General features: G+C 34.7%; 4 protein-coding genes across 4 annotated transcripts; 1 reads left to right on the top strand and 3 right to left on the bottom strand.

Annotated features, from left to right (window-relative positions):
- Positions 1-314: 314 nt before the first annotated feature.
- LOC120431620 (uncharacterized) lies at positions 315-1,588 on the bottom strand. The gene has a single exon (XM_039596729.2). It carries the CDS (start codon positions 1,532-1,534, stop codon positions 1,046-1,048), a length of 489 nt encoding a protein of 162 aa, XP_039452663.1. The 5' UTR covers positions 1,535-1,588; the 3' UTR covers positions 315-1,045.
- A 4,273-nt stretch (positions 1,589-5,861) lies between these two features.
- Positions 5,862-6,516, bottom strand: LOC120431618 (uncharacterized). The gene has a single exon (XM_039596727.2). It carries the CDS (start codon positions 6,388-6,390, stop codon positions 5,902-5,904), a length of 489 nt encoding a protein of 162 aa, XP_039452661.1. The 5' UTR covers positions 6,391-6,516; the 3' UTR covers positions 5,862-5,901.
- A 3,103-nt stretch (positions 6,517-9,619) lies between these two features.
- Positions 9,620-10,221, bottom strand: LOC120431616 (uncharacterized). Its single transcript, XM_039596725.2, has one exon. The coding sequence runs from the start codon at positions 10,183-10,185 to the stop codon at positions 9,715-9,717; it is 471 nt and encodes a 156-aa protein (XP_039452659.1). The 5' UTR covers positions 10,186-10,221; the 3' UTR covers positions 9,620-9,714.
- Positions 10,222-15,781: 5,560 nt separating this feature from the next.
- On the top strand, positions 15,782-16,430 carry LOC120431619 (uncharacterized). Its single transcript, XM_039596728.2, has one exon. It carries the CDS (start codon positions 15,807-15,809, stop codon positions 16,320-16,322), a length of 516 nt encoding a protein of 171 aa, XP_039452662.1. The 5' UTR covers positions 15,782-15,806; the 3' UTR covers positions 16,323-16,430.
- Positions 16,431-16,634: the final 204 nt, after the last annotated feature.

Genomic DNA, 16,634 nt, shown 5'->3' with positions numbered 1-16,634 from the left:
TGTAATGTTAATGGGTATCAAATGAAAGGGATTTTTTCATGCATTTCTGAAAATACTCAAAATTTTCCCAAAACTACGTATTTTCGGAAAAATGTTAAAAATTTATGTTTTTTGCATTATAGGTATTAAATGATCGGGATTTTTTCATACATTTCGAAAACTATAACACAATTTTTGAAAACACTTAAAATTATCACCAGGCTACTTTTTTTTTTGAAAAAAAAACTTTTTTTTTAGTATTTTTCAGAAAAGACGTAGTATTTTTCAAAAAAGCCGTAATTTTTACTATTTCACAAAAAAAAAAAATATTATAGCTATCGCAATGTATGAAAAATCACGATCATTTAATACCCATATTGTCAAAACTGAAATTTTGAGTATTTTTCCGAAAATACAGTCCAGACTCAAATATCCGAAGGCCTTGGTAAGATTTCATTTCGGATAATCGAAACTTTGGATAATCGAATCACGAAAATAAAATACTTTTTTTCGTTGTCTAATTTTCGATTGTTGAGCTTTAGTATGACCCTTAAACTACTCTAAAGTGATTTAGAATTTTTAAATCTAAGCTAACGGTCGAAATGGCAATGATAAAATATTGAAAAATGCATTTTTTATTTATTTTACAGGCAATTAACCATTCAAATTTGCCTAAAATGGGGTCACCGAACTCGAAGAAAAGAAAATAAAAAAATACGATTTTTTTTCGTGATTCTATTATCCGAAGTCTCATACAAACCTTCGGATAATCGAAATTTCGGATAATCGAGGCTTCGGATAATCGAGTCTGGACTGAACGTAACTTTCTGACATTTTTTAGTATTTTCAAAAATTTGTTTTATAACCTTCGAAATGTATGAAAAAATTCCGGTGGTGCCGGAAACTTCAAAAAAAAATTGTACCAGCCGTTTTGTACAAATTTATTTCTTGAATAATAATTTTTTTCAGCCAAATTTACATGAAAACATAAATTTGGCTGAAAAATTTTTTTATTCAAGAAATAAATTTGCCAACAAAAAATATTTGCTACGAATTTATTGCCTTTTTAATGTAAACTATAGCACTTTACAATTCTCCATTCATATTTGGCGGTATCGCAGGATTCATAAGCCGCAACCCAGTCAGTACCTCCTTGCGTATAGAGACAGTGAGGAAATTTAACATTTTTTATATGAAAGTACCCTGGATTGCCACTGTCCGTTATTTTCCACGACGCTCCTCCATCGTTTATGATCGACTTTTTAATCCAAAGAAACACGTAATTTCCGTTGAATTTTTGCTGTGACTCGAACAACTCCTCGCCATGCTTGTTGTTCCTAATTCTGAAGTTGGCCCCCTCAGCCGTTATGGTCCACGGCTGCGGATCCGTGCAGAACGACACGTGGCGCCGATCCTTGTCGTGGGTTGAGATGGAATGGGCCAGGAATCTACCCTCGTGACGGTTCTTGATCGTGACACATCCCGTTGGGACATTTGCCGCCAGGGCCACTACAAGTAGAACAAGTGCCAGAAACAGAAAATGTAAACTTTTCATTTTTGAAAAACTTCTTTTAATTGCAAAAACCGTTGTTATCAAACTATAGTTTTGCCTATTTTGTGTTCTTTTTATACTGCCGAGGCAAGCTACTACTATGTGTGACAATGTAATGTTTTGTTCAGCAGGAATTTCAAATCTAAATCTTTACAGTTTCTGCATTTGCTCATACAGCATGTTTCAATAAATAAATATTATACATTGTGTGCTGCAGTGATTTCTACAATGTTTCAAACAGTTGCATCGCCATTTTGAAAAATATTTTGATTTTTATTTCGTAAAATCGTGATAACTCGTGATGGTTAAAAGCAAACTCCTTATGTTTTTTTTTTTATCAAAATTGTCGTAATATTCTGCTCTAAAACTTTTTAGAACATTATGACCAGGGCTGTGGAGTCGGAGCTGGAGTCGTCCAAACTTGAATAGGTGGACTCGGAGTAAGCTAAATTTTTTGTGCTGGAGTCGGAGTCCGAGTCGCTTGAAATATGACCCGACTCCGCAGCCCTGATTATGACACTCTAAAAATTACCCTGCATAGTTAGAAAAAACACGAAATTTTAAAATGAAAAAAAATGTTCCAAGTGAAAAAAATGACCCCTCTGGGTTAATGTAGATTCGAAAAGAACATTAAATTTACCTTAAAATGACATGTTCCAATTTTTTTTACGGTTGAGTAAAGCCGTTGCAAATATTTTTCAAAGTTTTTGTTCCCCCCTTCCCTTCTTAATTGGTCCGAAAAAGCAGGGGGCAAAAAAATATATTTTTTAAAACTTAAATTTTTTTATGAAATCTAGTAGTCAAATCAACTGAAAACAATTTAAAATGCATTTTTCTGCAATTAAAATCATATTTACCATATTTGGGCTCGTTTAAAAATGTTAAGAATTCTTATGAAATTCCGATGTACCGCACCGCAAAAACTTTTTTTTCGCAAAAAAATCAAATTGGCCATGGTTCGTAATTTATTTTATTTTTTACTTTTTTTTTATTTTCTTAACTCTTTGGTCAGAGTCGAGGGACATAAACTTTAAAAAATATTTGCAGCGGCCTAACGCAAAATGGCAGAGTTTTTGAAACTGTTTTATTTTTGTTTTTCGATGAAAAATATGTTTTTTTTTTATATTTTGAGTATGCCATCAAATCGGGCATCTAATTTTACACAAAAGTCCCTTTGACATCAAATTTCCATCACATCACCATTTCAAGCTGCAAATTATTAAAAAACATGTGTTTTTTCGCGTGTTCAAAAATTGAAGAGGTCGAACCGCCCCTCCGTCACGAGATATCAAAAAAATGCATTTTCCGAACGTTTTGTTATCTTTGGCAAAGATTGTAGGTTATGATTAGGAATTTTCTGAAAACATAGGTACACAGAAAACAAATAAAGATTTTTTCAATTGACTTTTTATCGCTACAAAACTCTCAATATACGTAATTTCAAACTTTGTTTTTTTTTAATATGTTTTAATGGCTGAAAAATAACTTAATTTTGCTTTTTTTTTAATACAATAAGGGTAATCCTCCGCCAACTCACACAGCAGTTGCCCCGACCCCTCTTCGATTTGCGTGAAACTTTGTCCTAAGGGGTAACTTTTGTCCCTGATCACGAATCCGAGGTCCGTTTTTTGATATCTTGTGACGGAGGGGCGGTTCGACCTCTTCAATTTTTGAACATGCGAAAAAAGAGGTGTTTTCAATAATTTGCAACCTGAAACGGTGATGAGATAGAAATTTGGTGTCAAAGGGACTTTTATGTAAAATTGGACGCCCGATTTGATGGTGTACTCAGAATTCCGAAAAAACATATTTTTGATCGAAAAAAACACTAAAAAAGTTTTAAAAATTCTCCCATTTTCCGTTACTCGACTGTAAAAAAATTTGGAACATGTCATTTTATGGGAAATTTAATGTACTTTTCGAATCTACATTAACCCAGAAAACAAAATTTTTCATTTTAAAATTTCGTCTTTTTTCTAACTTTGCAGGGTTATTTTTTAGAGTGTAATAATGTTCTACAAATTTGTAGAGCAGACAATTACAAAAAATTTGATATATAGACATAAGGGGTTTGCTTACAAACATCACGAGTTATCGCGATTTTACGAAAAAAAGTTTTGAAAAAGTTGGTCGTCATCGATCATTGCCGTTCATGGTCACCCGCGACAGACACGGACGACGAAACAAAGAGATACGCAAAATGTAACTTTTTCAAAACTTTTTTTCGTAAAATCGCGATAACTCGTGATGTTTATAAGTAAACTCCTTATGCCTACATATCAAAATTTTTGTAATTGTCTGCTCTACAACTTTGTTGAACATTGTTACACTCTAAAGTATAACCCTGCAAAGTTAAAAAAAACACGAAATTTTAAAATGAAAATTTTTGTTCTAAATGAAAAAATGACCCTTCTGGATAGGAGCGGCCGTGGCTGACTGGTTACGGTGTTCGCTTTGTAAGCTAATGATTCTGGGTTCGATTCCCATCTGCTCCCAACGAGAAAGTTAAGAACACATAAATTTGAAATGATGAATATGAACGAAAAATCAAAGTCGCTCGAGGCGGGGTTCGAACCTCCGTCCTTTGGATTGGTAAGCAAAAATGCTAACCACTAGGCCATGACGACTTGGTGAGCGTGGACTGGAATTAGGAATACTGTTACAGAGAGCGAGTTGTGGCGCTATAACCACGGCAGTTAGTGTCCAGGGCATTCGTGGAAATACAATGTCCCATCCCAGAGGGTCCCGGAGTACCAAACCTTCTTAGCATGGTGCTCCCAACGAATTCAAACCAAAATCTCGGAGCGTATGGTGGTGTGTCCCCACGCTTCTTCCTCCCCTGTCGATTCAGAATTGTGTTGTTGTTCGAACACTCAGTGCTCAAACTCAACCCAATTACGTACGAGTCATCTCTGCGATACGGCTTTACGCAGTAGGCCTGGCCGCTTTAACGCTTGTGATGTTTCAATACATTCTAATGCAATGGCGCACTACAAATGTTAATAAATGACAAGAAGAGTGCTAGGCGTCATCTAACCTAAGGCACTCTCCAGGATCCCTTCGAAAGATTGGCTGCGCTAGGATCTGATTAGATTAGATTAGATTAGATTAGATTAGATTAGATAAATGAAAAAATGACCCTTCTGGGTCAATGTAGATTCGAAAAGTACATTAAATTTCCCATAAAATGACATGTTCCAAAAAATTTTACGGTCGAGTAACGGAAAATGGGAGAATTTTTAAAACTTTTCTAGTGTTTTTTTCGATGAAAAATACGTTTTTTCGGAATTCTGAGTACGCCATCAAATCGGGCGTCTAATTTTACATAAAAGTCCCTTTGACACCAAATTTCTATCTCATCACCGTTTCAGGCTGCAAATTATTGAAAAACACCTCTTTTTTCGCATGTTCAAAAATTGAAGAGGTCGAACCGCCCCTCCGTCACGAGATATCAAAAAAACGGACCTCGGATTCGTGATCAGGGACAAAAGTTACCCCTTAGAACAAAGTTTCACGCAAATCGAAGAGGGGTCGGGGCAACTGCTGTGTGAGTTGGCGGAGAATTACCTGTATAGGTTTTTAGTATGGTTTCACAATGTAGTTGAAATTATAATTTGTAATTTATTGGAAGCGATATCCTGTTAGTATAACACTTTGTAAGTTCATGGTCGTTCATTTTAGTTTTTGCACGTGTCTACATTATAAATTTTCCACTCATACTTCGGTCCTTGACACTCATCATAAGCGTAAATCCAGTTCCCATACCCTTTCATGTACAAACAGTGGCCAAAGTGTTCATTCTTGATGTAGAAATAACCCTCGGTGCCACTGCCATAAATCTGCCAGCCTCCAGTTTTGACACTGCTCTTCGGGATCCACGTGAACAAGTAGTTGCCGTTCCAGCTCTGCTCGGACTCGTACAGCTCTTCGTTCAGCTTTGCGTGCCTTATTCGGTAGCTGGATCCAAGTTTCGAAATTTTCCACTGTTCGCTAAACTTTCGATACGTAACATGGCGACGGTCGCTGTCGTGGGTGTTCGAGCTAATTAGAAATTTATTACTGTCACGATTTTGTATTTCCACACAGCCCATGGGAACGTGTTCGGCCAACATCGCTGGAATCATGAAAAGCACTAAGAAAAAAGTTTTCATCTTTACTTGTTTTTTTTTTTTTGCTGAATTAAAATTGGTATCTTCTTTTATATTCCAATTGTGAGATTTTATTTTTATTTTTACAGCTGGAATTGTACTTGATTAAATACATCTGAGATTGACAGACTTTTATTTAATTAGGAATGTATGCACCCACAGCAGACGGTCTTGTAAATACTTCACGCAATTTGATAAAATAGTACAATTTTCAATCTAAATTTAGCACTTTTCAATCGCCCACTCATGGCGCCAGGTATCACACCCGGCATCAGCCGCCATCATATTATCCACATTTAGGCACTTCAAACAGTGGCTGAACTTTTTATTCTTCAAAATAAAGTACCCCGGACTGCTCTGGTAGATGTGCCACGAAGCACCACCATCGTTGATCAACTTTTTCGGAATCCAGGTGAAGATGTAATTTCCGTTGTAGCTTTGGACGGACTCGAACAAATCTTCCCCGAGCTCTTCGTGCTTAATTTTGTAATGGTTGGGATACTTTTCGTCCTTGTAGATGGTCCACCGTTCCGGATTCTTGGTACGGGACGTCACATGGCGTCGATCGGCATCGTGCTTCACGTTGGACTTGACCAGATATAAGCCCATCTGGTGATTTTTCAACTTGACACAACCCTCGGGAACATGAGCAGCCAGGACATCTGGGAACATCATGATAATAAGGCACACTAACATTGTACAGATCCGCATGGTTGTTTCTTTACTTCTTACGAGACTTACTTTCGAAGTTATAAGCGGTTGCGCTTTTTATTTATAATCTTGTTGAGTTGAGAGATCTTGCATAAATTAACCGTCGTGTTTGAACCTTCTGCCAGCAGTTTTGTTTTTCTATTTCATCATAACATTTTATTGAAAGTTGTTGCCATTCTTTAATAGAGGGGTAATTCATCTTTGTCTTAAATATAATTTAAATTTGTTATATTTCTTGATTTTAAGGGTGCACAGCAACAAAGGAAATTGTTGTCTTCTTATTCCAAAATTGAAAAACTTACGAACCCAATCCTGCAACAATCAGATTGTAAAAATAGGAAAATTTTGTTGTAAATTGCTTAGAAAACAGTACTTTAATGGATGAATAAAAAATTATATATTTAGTTCCCGTAGTTTCGAAAATACTAAAATATCTGTAACAAAAATCTTGTTGCAAAATTTGGTTGATGTGCACCGTTAAACATATTTAAAAAAAACTATATGGCTTAAAATTTAAGCTAACATAAACTAGCACCAGGCTGATACATAATTTTGGTTTAATGTCAACACTTTGAAGATGCTGGTTTGTTTTTTTCGCATTCCTTCAATACTCAAATTTGTCAAATCGTGCTAACATTTCAAAAAGCATCATGTGCAAACCGTGCGTTTTGAGAAAAACGCATTTGAATGTTGAGCATAATTTTTCAATTCCCATTTTAGTATAAAAGCAAAGAAGAGATCCAGCCTTAAAAAAAGTGAATACAATGATGGGTCGCATGATAGATTCTTACTACTTTTTCATCCAAATATCTGAGATCCGGCCTCCAAAATGTTTATAAATCACTCTTAAGTGCTAATACCTTTTGATATGGTTGTCAGATCTTCGATGTTTTAGGCTCATTGGAAAGGTCTTTTCAATACCTTTCTAAAAATACATAACATGACGGGTTATCATACAAAAACCACCTTTTTGCCTTTCTTACTAAAGAAAGGTATAGGTTTTACTTTATGGCTGGACGTCATTTTCATCTTCGTAAATATTACGATTCAGCATGAATTTTCATCGGAAAAATCGTCAAAAAATCACACTGCATCGATTTTCGACGCCTCGTCGCCAAGTCGACAAGTTGTCAAGTTGGGCTTCGAATACTGGCGCGGAAATGCTGGCGCATATATTTTGTGGCTCGACTTATACTCGTTTTGTAGTAGCTTGTCTACCGATGTTTCCTACAACATGTAAGATATCGTAGCTTTTCGGTTTCTTTTGCCCTGTCCGTTTGTTTATGCAAAAACTTTTGTGACATAGGACATTCATCCGGCTACAATCAATTTGTTTCCCGTGTGCTCCTTAAATCGCCTAAAAGTAGACTTCACTTTTTCGCGATTTCGTAAGTTTATTTAACAAGGTTCATTGGATTCCAATAGGAGCTTTCTAAGCTTTTCATCGTTTATATCGTTTTCAAAGTTTTTAATGCCGCGGAGTGCGTTGTCACTGACGCATGGGAAGCTTGCTATGCTCGCGTTTGTCGCGTATGTACGATTAAAAATATTCTTTTGGTGAAAATTGCGTTTTTTATTTCTTTTGGAAAGCATATCATTTATAATACTTTGCTTTCATCATTAGACTTTCTTTTGTACTGACGTTATAAATAAACAAAGTCGTTGTTATGAATTTAAAGAAGAAGTTCTACTATTGTTATATTCTTTAGTAAGAAATGCTCTATCTCACCCCAGGTGGGATTAAATCGGGTTTTACAATCTTCCGGACTACCCGGGCAGACGGTAATAACAAAATTCATGCCATTTCAATAACAAATACTGTTAAAATAACAGAAAGTGTTATGGAATCTTCTTGCAAAATTTATTTTTGCATAAGAGTTTAATAACAGTTCATGATATCATAAAAAAATTGTTATTGGTCTGATATTGGTTGAAAGCCAAAACAATTTTGGAATAACATTTTTTGTTATGGAAGAATACCACCAACTGTTATTGGGATGATCGGATAAGTTGTTAAAATAACAAAAAATAATAACAAATATTTGTTCGAAAAATAACAAGAAATGTTATAAGTCTGTTATTACAATAACAATTCAATAACAAAAAATTCATAACGGCGAATAACAAATCTTGTTATAAATAACATAAAATGTTATTGGCCTAGTATTTTCAAATATCAAAAAACGATATTCCCAAGTTATTTCCGTCTGCTCGGGTATTGATAAAATCGTTTTTTTAGCATAACTTTTGAAGTACTTCACAAAACTTCATAATATTAACTAGGGCCTTGTGAGACCCCAAGACGGATCGAATTAGACCAGAACGGTCCAAATCGGTTCAGCCAGTCCGGAGATAATCGAGTGCATTTTTTTTTATGTGCACGGACTTACAGACATACACACGAGCAGACATTTGCTCAGAATTTGATTCTGAGTCGATATGTATACGTGAAGGTGGGTCTTGGAGGTCAAATCATTCCTCAGTAAGGTGAAGGGGTCATTCTCCGCCAACTCGCACAGCAGTTTCCCCGATCCCTCTTCGATTTGCGTGAAATTTTGTCCTAAGGGGTAACTTTTGTCCCTGATCACGAGGTCCGAAAAAAACTTTTGTTCGTAAAATCGCGATAACTTGTGATGTTTATAAGGAAACTCCTTATGTTTATATATCAAAATTTGTGTAATTGTCTCTTATACAACTTTGTAGAACATTGTTACACTCTTAAAAAAAACCCTGCAAAGAAAAAACACGAAATTTTAAAATGAAATTTTTTGTTCTAAATGAAAAAAAACCCTTCTGGGTCAATGTAGATTTGAAAAGTACAATAAATTTTACTTAAAATGACATGTTCCAATTTTTTTTTAAAGATGAGTAACGAAATATGGCAGAGTTTTTTAAAACAATTGGATGTTTTTTCGATGCAAAATACGTTCGTGTACGATATCAAATCGGGCGTCAAATTTCACATAAAAGTTCCTTTGACGTCTAATTTCCATCTCATCACCATTTCAGGCTGGACAAAGTGTCACGCAAATCGAAGAGGGGTTGGGGCAACTTTTTCCAATTTCGTGTGAGTTGGTAGAGAATTACCCAATGATGAAGTGTGTTATTCAAATGTAAATCTTGAATGAACAAACCATGTGCCGACCACCTTTGTTTTATTTTTATCATCTGCACCTGCAAAATTGTGCAAGGATTTCTTGTAGATGAAGAACATATTAAAATGCAGCGATTAGTACATTCAAAGTTTATTTGTATTTCGTCACGAATTTAGTTCCAACAGTAGCAAGCTCACTAAAAAATTCTGAAATTGAAATTAGCTTGCAGTTAACCGCACTGATCCACGTGCCATTCGTATTTTTCGTCATTATAATCGCACGGATAAGCGCTGATCCAGCTGCCTCCTTTCGCCATCAAACAGTGACCGTATTTGGCATTTTTTATGTGAAATTTACCCCCTTTGGTCCTCAAAAAGTTCCACTGGGCAGCGTTACCCTTGTCCGTCTTTGGCTTCCAGGTGAAAATGTAATTTCCGTTGTTCGTCTTGTCCGACTCGTACAGCTCCTCGTCCAGCGTGTCCAGCTTGATCTTCCAGTAAAATTCACCATCCTTCACAATGTGCCACCGCTGGTACGGGATGCCTTGAGCCACGTGCCGTCGTTCCGAATCAAAGTCGCTGGATTTGATCAACCATTCCAACCAGTGAGCGTTTTTAATCTTGACACAACCCAGGGGCACGTAGGCCAGAACCACTTGAACAAGCACCAGCACCAGACTCAGCAGAACCGTACCGTTCATCGCTGTTTTTTTTTTGTTGAACTCTGCTCAACTGACTTTGGAACACTTCTTTTATACTCTCTCTTGTGATACTTGTTTGTTACAAAATAAAAAATGCATTATATTGAACAGACTGTGGCGAAATAGCATTGGTATTGAACCATATGAATATTGATTAATGCAATATATTATAAATATTTTGAAACCATTTTATTTTGTAATGTTTCGTTACTGACTGGAAACATTTTTATTTTTTTTCATAAATTAAAAAAAGTGAAAACAGAAAAATTAATAAAAAAGTATAATATTGATTTTTTTTCTAGAATTACACTTTTTAAGAGATTTCTTATGCTGAGCAAATCTCTAGGATTTCGGTCATTCGATTTTTTTTGTATTTTTTAATCCGACTGTAACTTTTTTGGTGCCTTCGGTATGCCCAAGGAGCCATTTTGCATCATTAGTTTGTCCATATAATTTTCCATACAAACTTGGCAGCTGTCCATACAAAAACGATGTATGAAAATTCAAAATTCTGTATCTTTTGAAGGAATTTTTTGATCGATTTGGTGTCTTCGGCAAAGTTGTAGGTATGGATACGGACTACACTGGAAAAAATGATACACGGTAAAAAAAAATTGGTGATTTTTTTTATTTAACTTTTTATCACTAAAACTTGTTTTGCAAAAAACACTATTTTCATTTTATTTTTATTTTTTGATATGTTTTAGAGGACATAAAATGCCAACTTTTCAGAAATTTCCAGGTTGTGCAAAAAATTATTGACCGAGTTATGATTTTTTTAATCAATACTAATTTTTCCAAAAAATCGAAATTTTGGTCGCAAAAATTTTTCAACTTTATTTTTCGATGTAAAATTGAATTTGCAATCAAAAAGTACTTAAGTGAAATTTTGATAAAGTGCACCGTTTTCAAGTTATAGCCATTTTTATGTAACTTTTTTCAAAATAGTCGCAGTTTTTAATTTTTTTAAATTAGTGCACATGTTTGCCCACTTTTGAAAAAAATATTTTTGAATAGCTGAGAAAATTCTCTATATTTTGCTTCTTCGGACTTTGTTGATACGACCTTTAGTTGCTGAGATATTGCAATGCAGAGGTTTAAAAACAGGAAAATTGATGTTTTCCAAGTCTCACCCAAACAGCCCACAATTTTTCAATGTCGATATCTTAGCAACTAATGGTCCGATTTTCAATGTTAAAACATGAAACATTTGTGAAATTTTTCGATCTTTTCGAAAACAATATTTTCAAAATTTTTAAGCCAAGACTAACATTTTAAAAGAGCGTAATATTGAATGTTTGGCCCTTTTTATCAACATTTCACTAAAGTACTTTTTGATTGCAAATTCAATTTTACATCGAAAAATAAAGTTGAAAAAGTTTTGCGACCAAAATTTTGATTTTTTGAAAAAATCAGTATTGATTAAAAAAATCATAACTCGGTCAATGATTTTTTGCACAACCGGGAAATTTCTGTAAAAGTTGGCATTTTATGTCCTCTAAAACATATCAAAAAATAAAAAAAATTAAAAATAGTGTTTTTTTGCAAATCAAGTTTTAGTGATAAAAAGATAAATAAAAAATCACCAATTTTTTTTACCGTGTATCATTTTTTTCCAGTGTAGTCCGTATCCATACCTACAACTTTGCCGAAGACACCAAATCGATCAAAAAATTCATTCAAAAGATACAGATTTTTGAATTTTCATACATCATTTTTGTATGGACAGCTGCCAAATTTGTATGGAAAATTATATGGACAAACTAATGATGCAAAATGGCTTCTTTGGGCATATCGAAGGCACCAAAAAAGTTTCAGTCGGATAAAAAAATACAACAATTAAAATTGAAGAAAAAAGACCGATTTCGTAGAGAATTGCTCTGCTGTATTAATTGATTTGGGCTTCGGTTGACCTAGAACATCCCCCCCCCCTCTCTCAGTTAATACGGATATGATCAGGGGTCAAAATCCGACGACCTCTTGCTTGTAACTGTGGTAAACCCGGTAAATCTTAGTTCTATAGACACACATCGATGCCTCCGTGCTCTCTTATGCTAACTAGATAGGAAAACCAGCAAGCTTAGCACAAGAGAGCACAGAAGCATCGATATATTGACTCCAGGGAGTCTTTGGATGACCTAGGACATCCCAACATATCATCAAAGTAGTCCACCATGCTCTCTGTAGAATTACGGTTATGATGCGGGTTCAAAATCTAGTGACCTCTTGCTCGTTATGGCTATAACTCCAGGAATTTTTCATATGTTCCGAGGAAGTTCAGGCAGTAAACGCAATTACCCCGAAATTACAATAAAAAAAAACAAAAATTAAAAATTGAATATTTATTTATTATTAAACCTTCTTCATTATTTTTCCAACATTCTAAAATGCTATAGGTGGGCCCCCCGTTACTGGCAGAATGAACGTAAGGGTAAAAAAATAAGGGGATGGAAATGGAGGCGCATGTTTGCTTAACGGATTACATACATGTGAATCGGCAAAAAATCAGAGGTTAGTGTGTTAGTCGTTAGTATTTTTTAATCTGTTTCCATATACATTTTAAACCATTAAAACAAAACAAACAAATTTGAAGACATTTGGTTGAATCATTGTCGAGATAAAGCTTTTTGAAGATATCAGTTTCAAAAAACGGGTGTCACGATATCTCAACACTGCTTTGACCAAATCGGCTCAAAATGTTGGTGAAGATGACGAATAGGGGAAGGTGGGGCAAGACGACCATATGGGGCAAGAGGAACAATCGCTCGTACGGCCGTAATTTTTACAATTTTGATTATTTCCAGTATGAGGAATTGTTGCTAGCAATGCAATTAGCTGATTCTACTACCACATAACCGCCAAAACGACGTAAACGCCACGGAGCTTAAGATTTAATGAAGTTTTTTTCGAAACCTTTGTTTTCTTATAATATTTGGAAAGTACAAAATAAGGCATAGGATTCGTTTTATGGCTCATTTTTTCAAAATGCAATTTTTCCTAGATCAGTAGTGTCCCTACCAATGACTTGCACCTATGATTTAAGTATGATTTAACTTTTGGTTATTTTTGTAGAGATCTTTAAAAAAATCTTGTTCAGGTGGGGCAAGTGTACCATATAGATTATTAGTATGGAAAAAAAACGAATTGCTGCAACAACATATTTTATTGGGAAAGAAATACTTAAAAGTACTTAAAAACTGATAAATAATTGTTAACAAAAAATTTCCAAACAAAATATAGTGATTTTATGAAAATGTACTATTTACCATCTCAGTAATATTTTTTTTCGTAAAAACGATAAATTTTTTAGTAAAATATTATTTTTTAATCAAACTAGTTGCATTCGACTTGGTTTAGGGTCCCATACATCGCTATTGAATTGTTTGAAGTTTCGATTAGTAGTTCAATAGTTATGTATAAAAATGTTTTTTCACATATATCCGGATCTCAATCCTATGTATGTAAACGATGTCCGGATCTATCATCCGACACATCGTTGGTTAGGTAATTAAAAGACCTTTCCAACGAGTCCAAAACATTGAAGATCTGGCCATCCAAAGTTCGAGTTATTACCACTTAAGTTATATATGTACTTTTTTTCTGGATCTTAAAAAATCTCTTCCGGTTGTCAATAATTTCACTTTCTCATGGCTTGCATAGACATTTTTCTTGGTGAAACGAAGCTTTGAAGGGTGTTTGACATTAGTTTGTTTTTGTTTGATGGACGTTGCCATGATTCTCTCCCATAGCTGGGTATCAAGAAAAAAAAAATTTTCAATCGAGTCTTCATTTTGCATCGTTCTGTAAACTGATGATTCTCTTCCTCGACGGTCCCTTGGATATTGATAACCAGAGAGTCGACTGTAGGTGGATTAAGTTAATTTTTCATAATGAAAATTATCTGTTTTTGATTTTTGTATTTTTTTTTAATTGGGCTTCGTCATGCACATGGGAAATGACTTGAGAGTCATCACCTCAAATTTCAGCTTATTTGGTCCATCCCATCTCGAGATATCGTGGCACCCGTAAATCAACTCGCTGTTTAGGGAAAACCGCTCACAAAGTTTGACTGTTCGCTTTGCGCAAGCCAAACATATGAGCTTAAATCGTCGCTCACTCATAAAATCATAAAAATCATTTTTTTAGTTGATTTTATACATTTTCCGAATATGAAACTTTGTGATTTTTTAAATGTATGTTACCCCTTAAGTTGATTCCATAGAATGTATACCCAACATTAAAAAAAAGTTATTTATTCGTAGAAAATGATTTAAAATTCAATGCTGTCGATATACCATACTTTATGAAACTGAAGCGTTTATCTACATCAATCTTAACAATGTCAAGTTGTGTTAGTATTCAATCAATATTTTTAATTTTTATTTGTAACAGGCGTTTCAGTTTTATGAGGGGCAAATCGACCAAAGAAGCTATTTGGTATTATTTATACATATGTCCTTACAAACTGCTTAAACAAAAATGGTATCTGGTGCTGATTCTTTGAACATTTAATACTAATGACCAATTCTTCGGCTCCTTTTCAAAAAAAAATCTCAGTTTTTTTCAGCGTTTTGGCTGTAGTGGCAAAATAAAAGAAGAAACCCCCCAAAGTTATTACATATTTGTAAAGATAATTGATTTTCCTACAAAGAATACCATGCAGAACGAACCATATAGTACCTGTGCTTCCCCTGAAATAAAAATGTAGCGTGACGGGACAACATCGTAAAACTGGACTTTTAAATGGCACTCTACCAAAATCGCTACAGTTTTGCCAGTTTGATTTTAAAAAACTTTTGCTCTTCTACACATTATCACAAATTAAAAAACGAATCTTTTGCTCCTTGAACTGAACGAATTGGTTGAAATTTGAGTTTTTGCCAGCCATTTCTTTTCGTGACGGGACAACGAAAGGAGCAGATTTATGAAAAAACTGCTCTCCCATTCAATGACTTGCAGACCTTATTTGGTCAACATTTTTGGCTTTTGAGGTAAGAAAACGCATTTAAAGCACATTGCAATTATTGGATCATAATAAAAATGAAATCTTTCATATTAAAAATCACATTGAAAATTGAAAAAAGGGACATTTTGGTGTAGCTTCGCTAAGAATCGGTCTAATGACAAATAATTCTCTTGAAGCTTGAAATCACAAACTGCAAAAAAAATCTGTATCTGTTAAATTGGAGCACACTGGTGATATTTGTACACAAATCATCTGTAAAATACTATTTATTTTTGTTTAAATTATGGTTTGATACGGTAATATGGTTTTCATTTCCGAATGAATCCTAAATATATAAAAATTCAGTTAAAACTAAAATTCCAAAATATTAAGAAAGAAACACGCCAGTAGGGTTTGAAATAGAAACCCACACTGGTTTGATAAAGCTTTTTTTAAGCACAACGGGTTTGCATTCACTATTCTTGAAGTTATATACATTGTGTTGCTAGGTATTACAATGTTTTAAATCTGTTCAAAAAATAATATAACTCACAAATATTATCAACAGACAAAGCTGAGCGTTTATACACGTTGAATAAATAAAATAACAGGGTATATAAATGATGAGAGAATGCAAAATATTCAGTCCAGTTTCAGTGTGACATAATTGTCCAAAATGAAAGGATTCCCAACAGTGCTTCTTTTTCTGGCAGTAATGATATCTGCTGCCCTGGCAAATCCTTGGGGCGGACCTGGAGCGTGTGTGCATTTGATCAACGTTTACCTGGAGAAGCCACTGCTCAGCTCGGATCAAACCCATGACGCTGATCGACGCCATGTGACGGCCCTAAGAACCAAAAGCCAAAATTGGGTCATCACACCGGACGAGAGATATCCGGACCATTACAAAATCAAGCACAAAAATCTGGGCGAAGAGCTGTTTGAATCGGAACAGAACTGGAACGGAAATTATGTGTTCACCTGGATTCCGAAGACGCTCATCAATGACGGAGGGGCCTCGTGGAATATCATTTGGGTCAGCGATGGAACGTATCTAATCAAAAACAAAAAGTTTGGTCATTGCTTGTGGACCCAAGGTAAGGATGGCTGGGTTGGTGCTTATGCAGGCTGTGACAACACGCATTATTATTGGAAAATTCATAAGATACCCTGTGCAATAGGAGAAACGTGAAAAAGTTCAATAAATTTAAAGTGCTGGCCAGTTTTGGGTTTACCTTCAATTTTTTTTCTCAATAAAATATCAATTCATCAAGCTTGCGACGGCTTTGCAAAATAATTTCATGATCCGGCCCTTAAGGCTGATCATGAAATATTCAATAGATAAATTGAGTGTTTAAATTTTAAAAAATATCCGAAGGTTTGTATAGGACTTCGGATAATCGAATCACGACCATTTTTTTTGTATTTTTTTGTTTTCTTAATTTAAACATCAAAATCGAGTTTATCGACCTCATTTCAGTCAAATTTGACTTGTTTGATTGAT

The sequence above is a fragment of the Culex pipiens genome, chromosome 2, assembly GCF_016801865.2.
Source record: "Culex pipiens pallens isolate TS chromosome 2, TS_CPP_V2, whole genome shotgun sequence".
Taxonomy (NCBI): Eukaryota; Metazoa; Arthropoda; class Insecta; order Diptera; family Culicidae; genus Culex; species Culex pipiens.
Note: the sequence above shows the minus strand (reverse complement) of the source record. Positions and strands in the feature narration are given on the sequence as shown.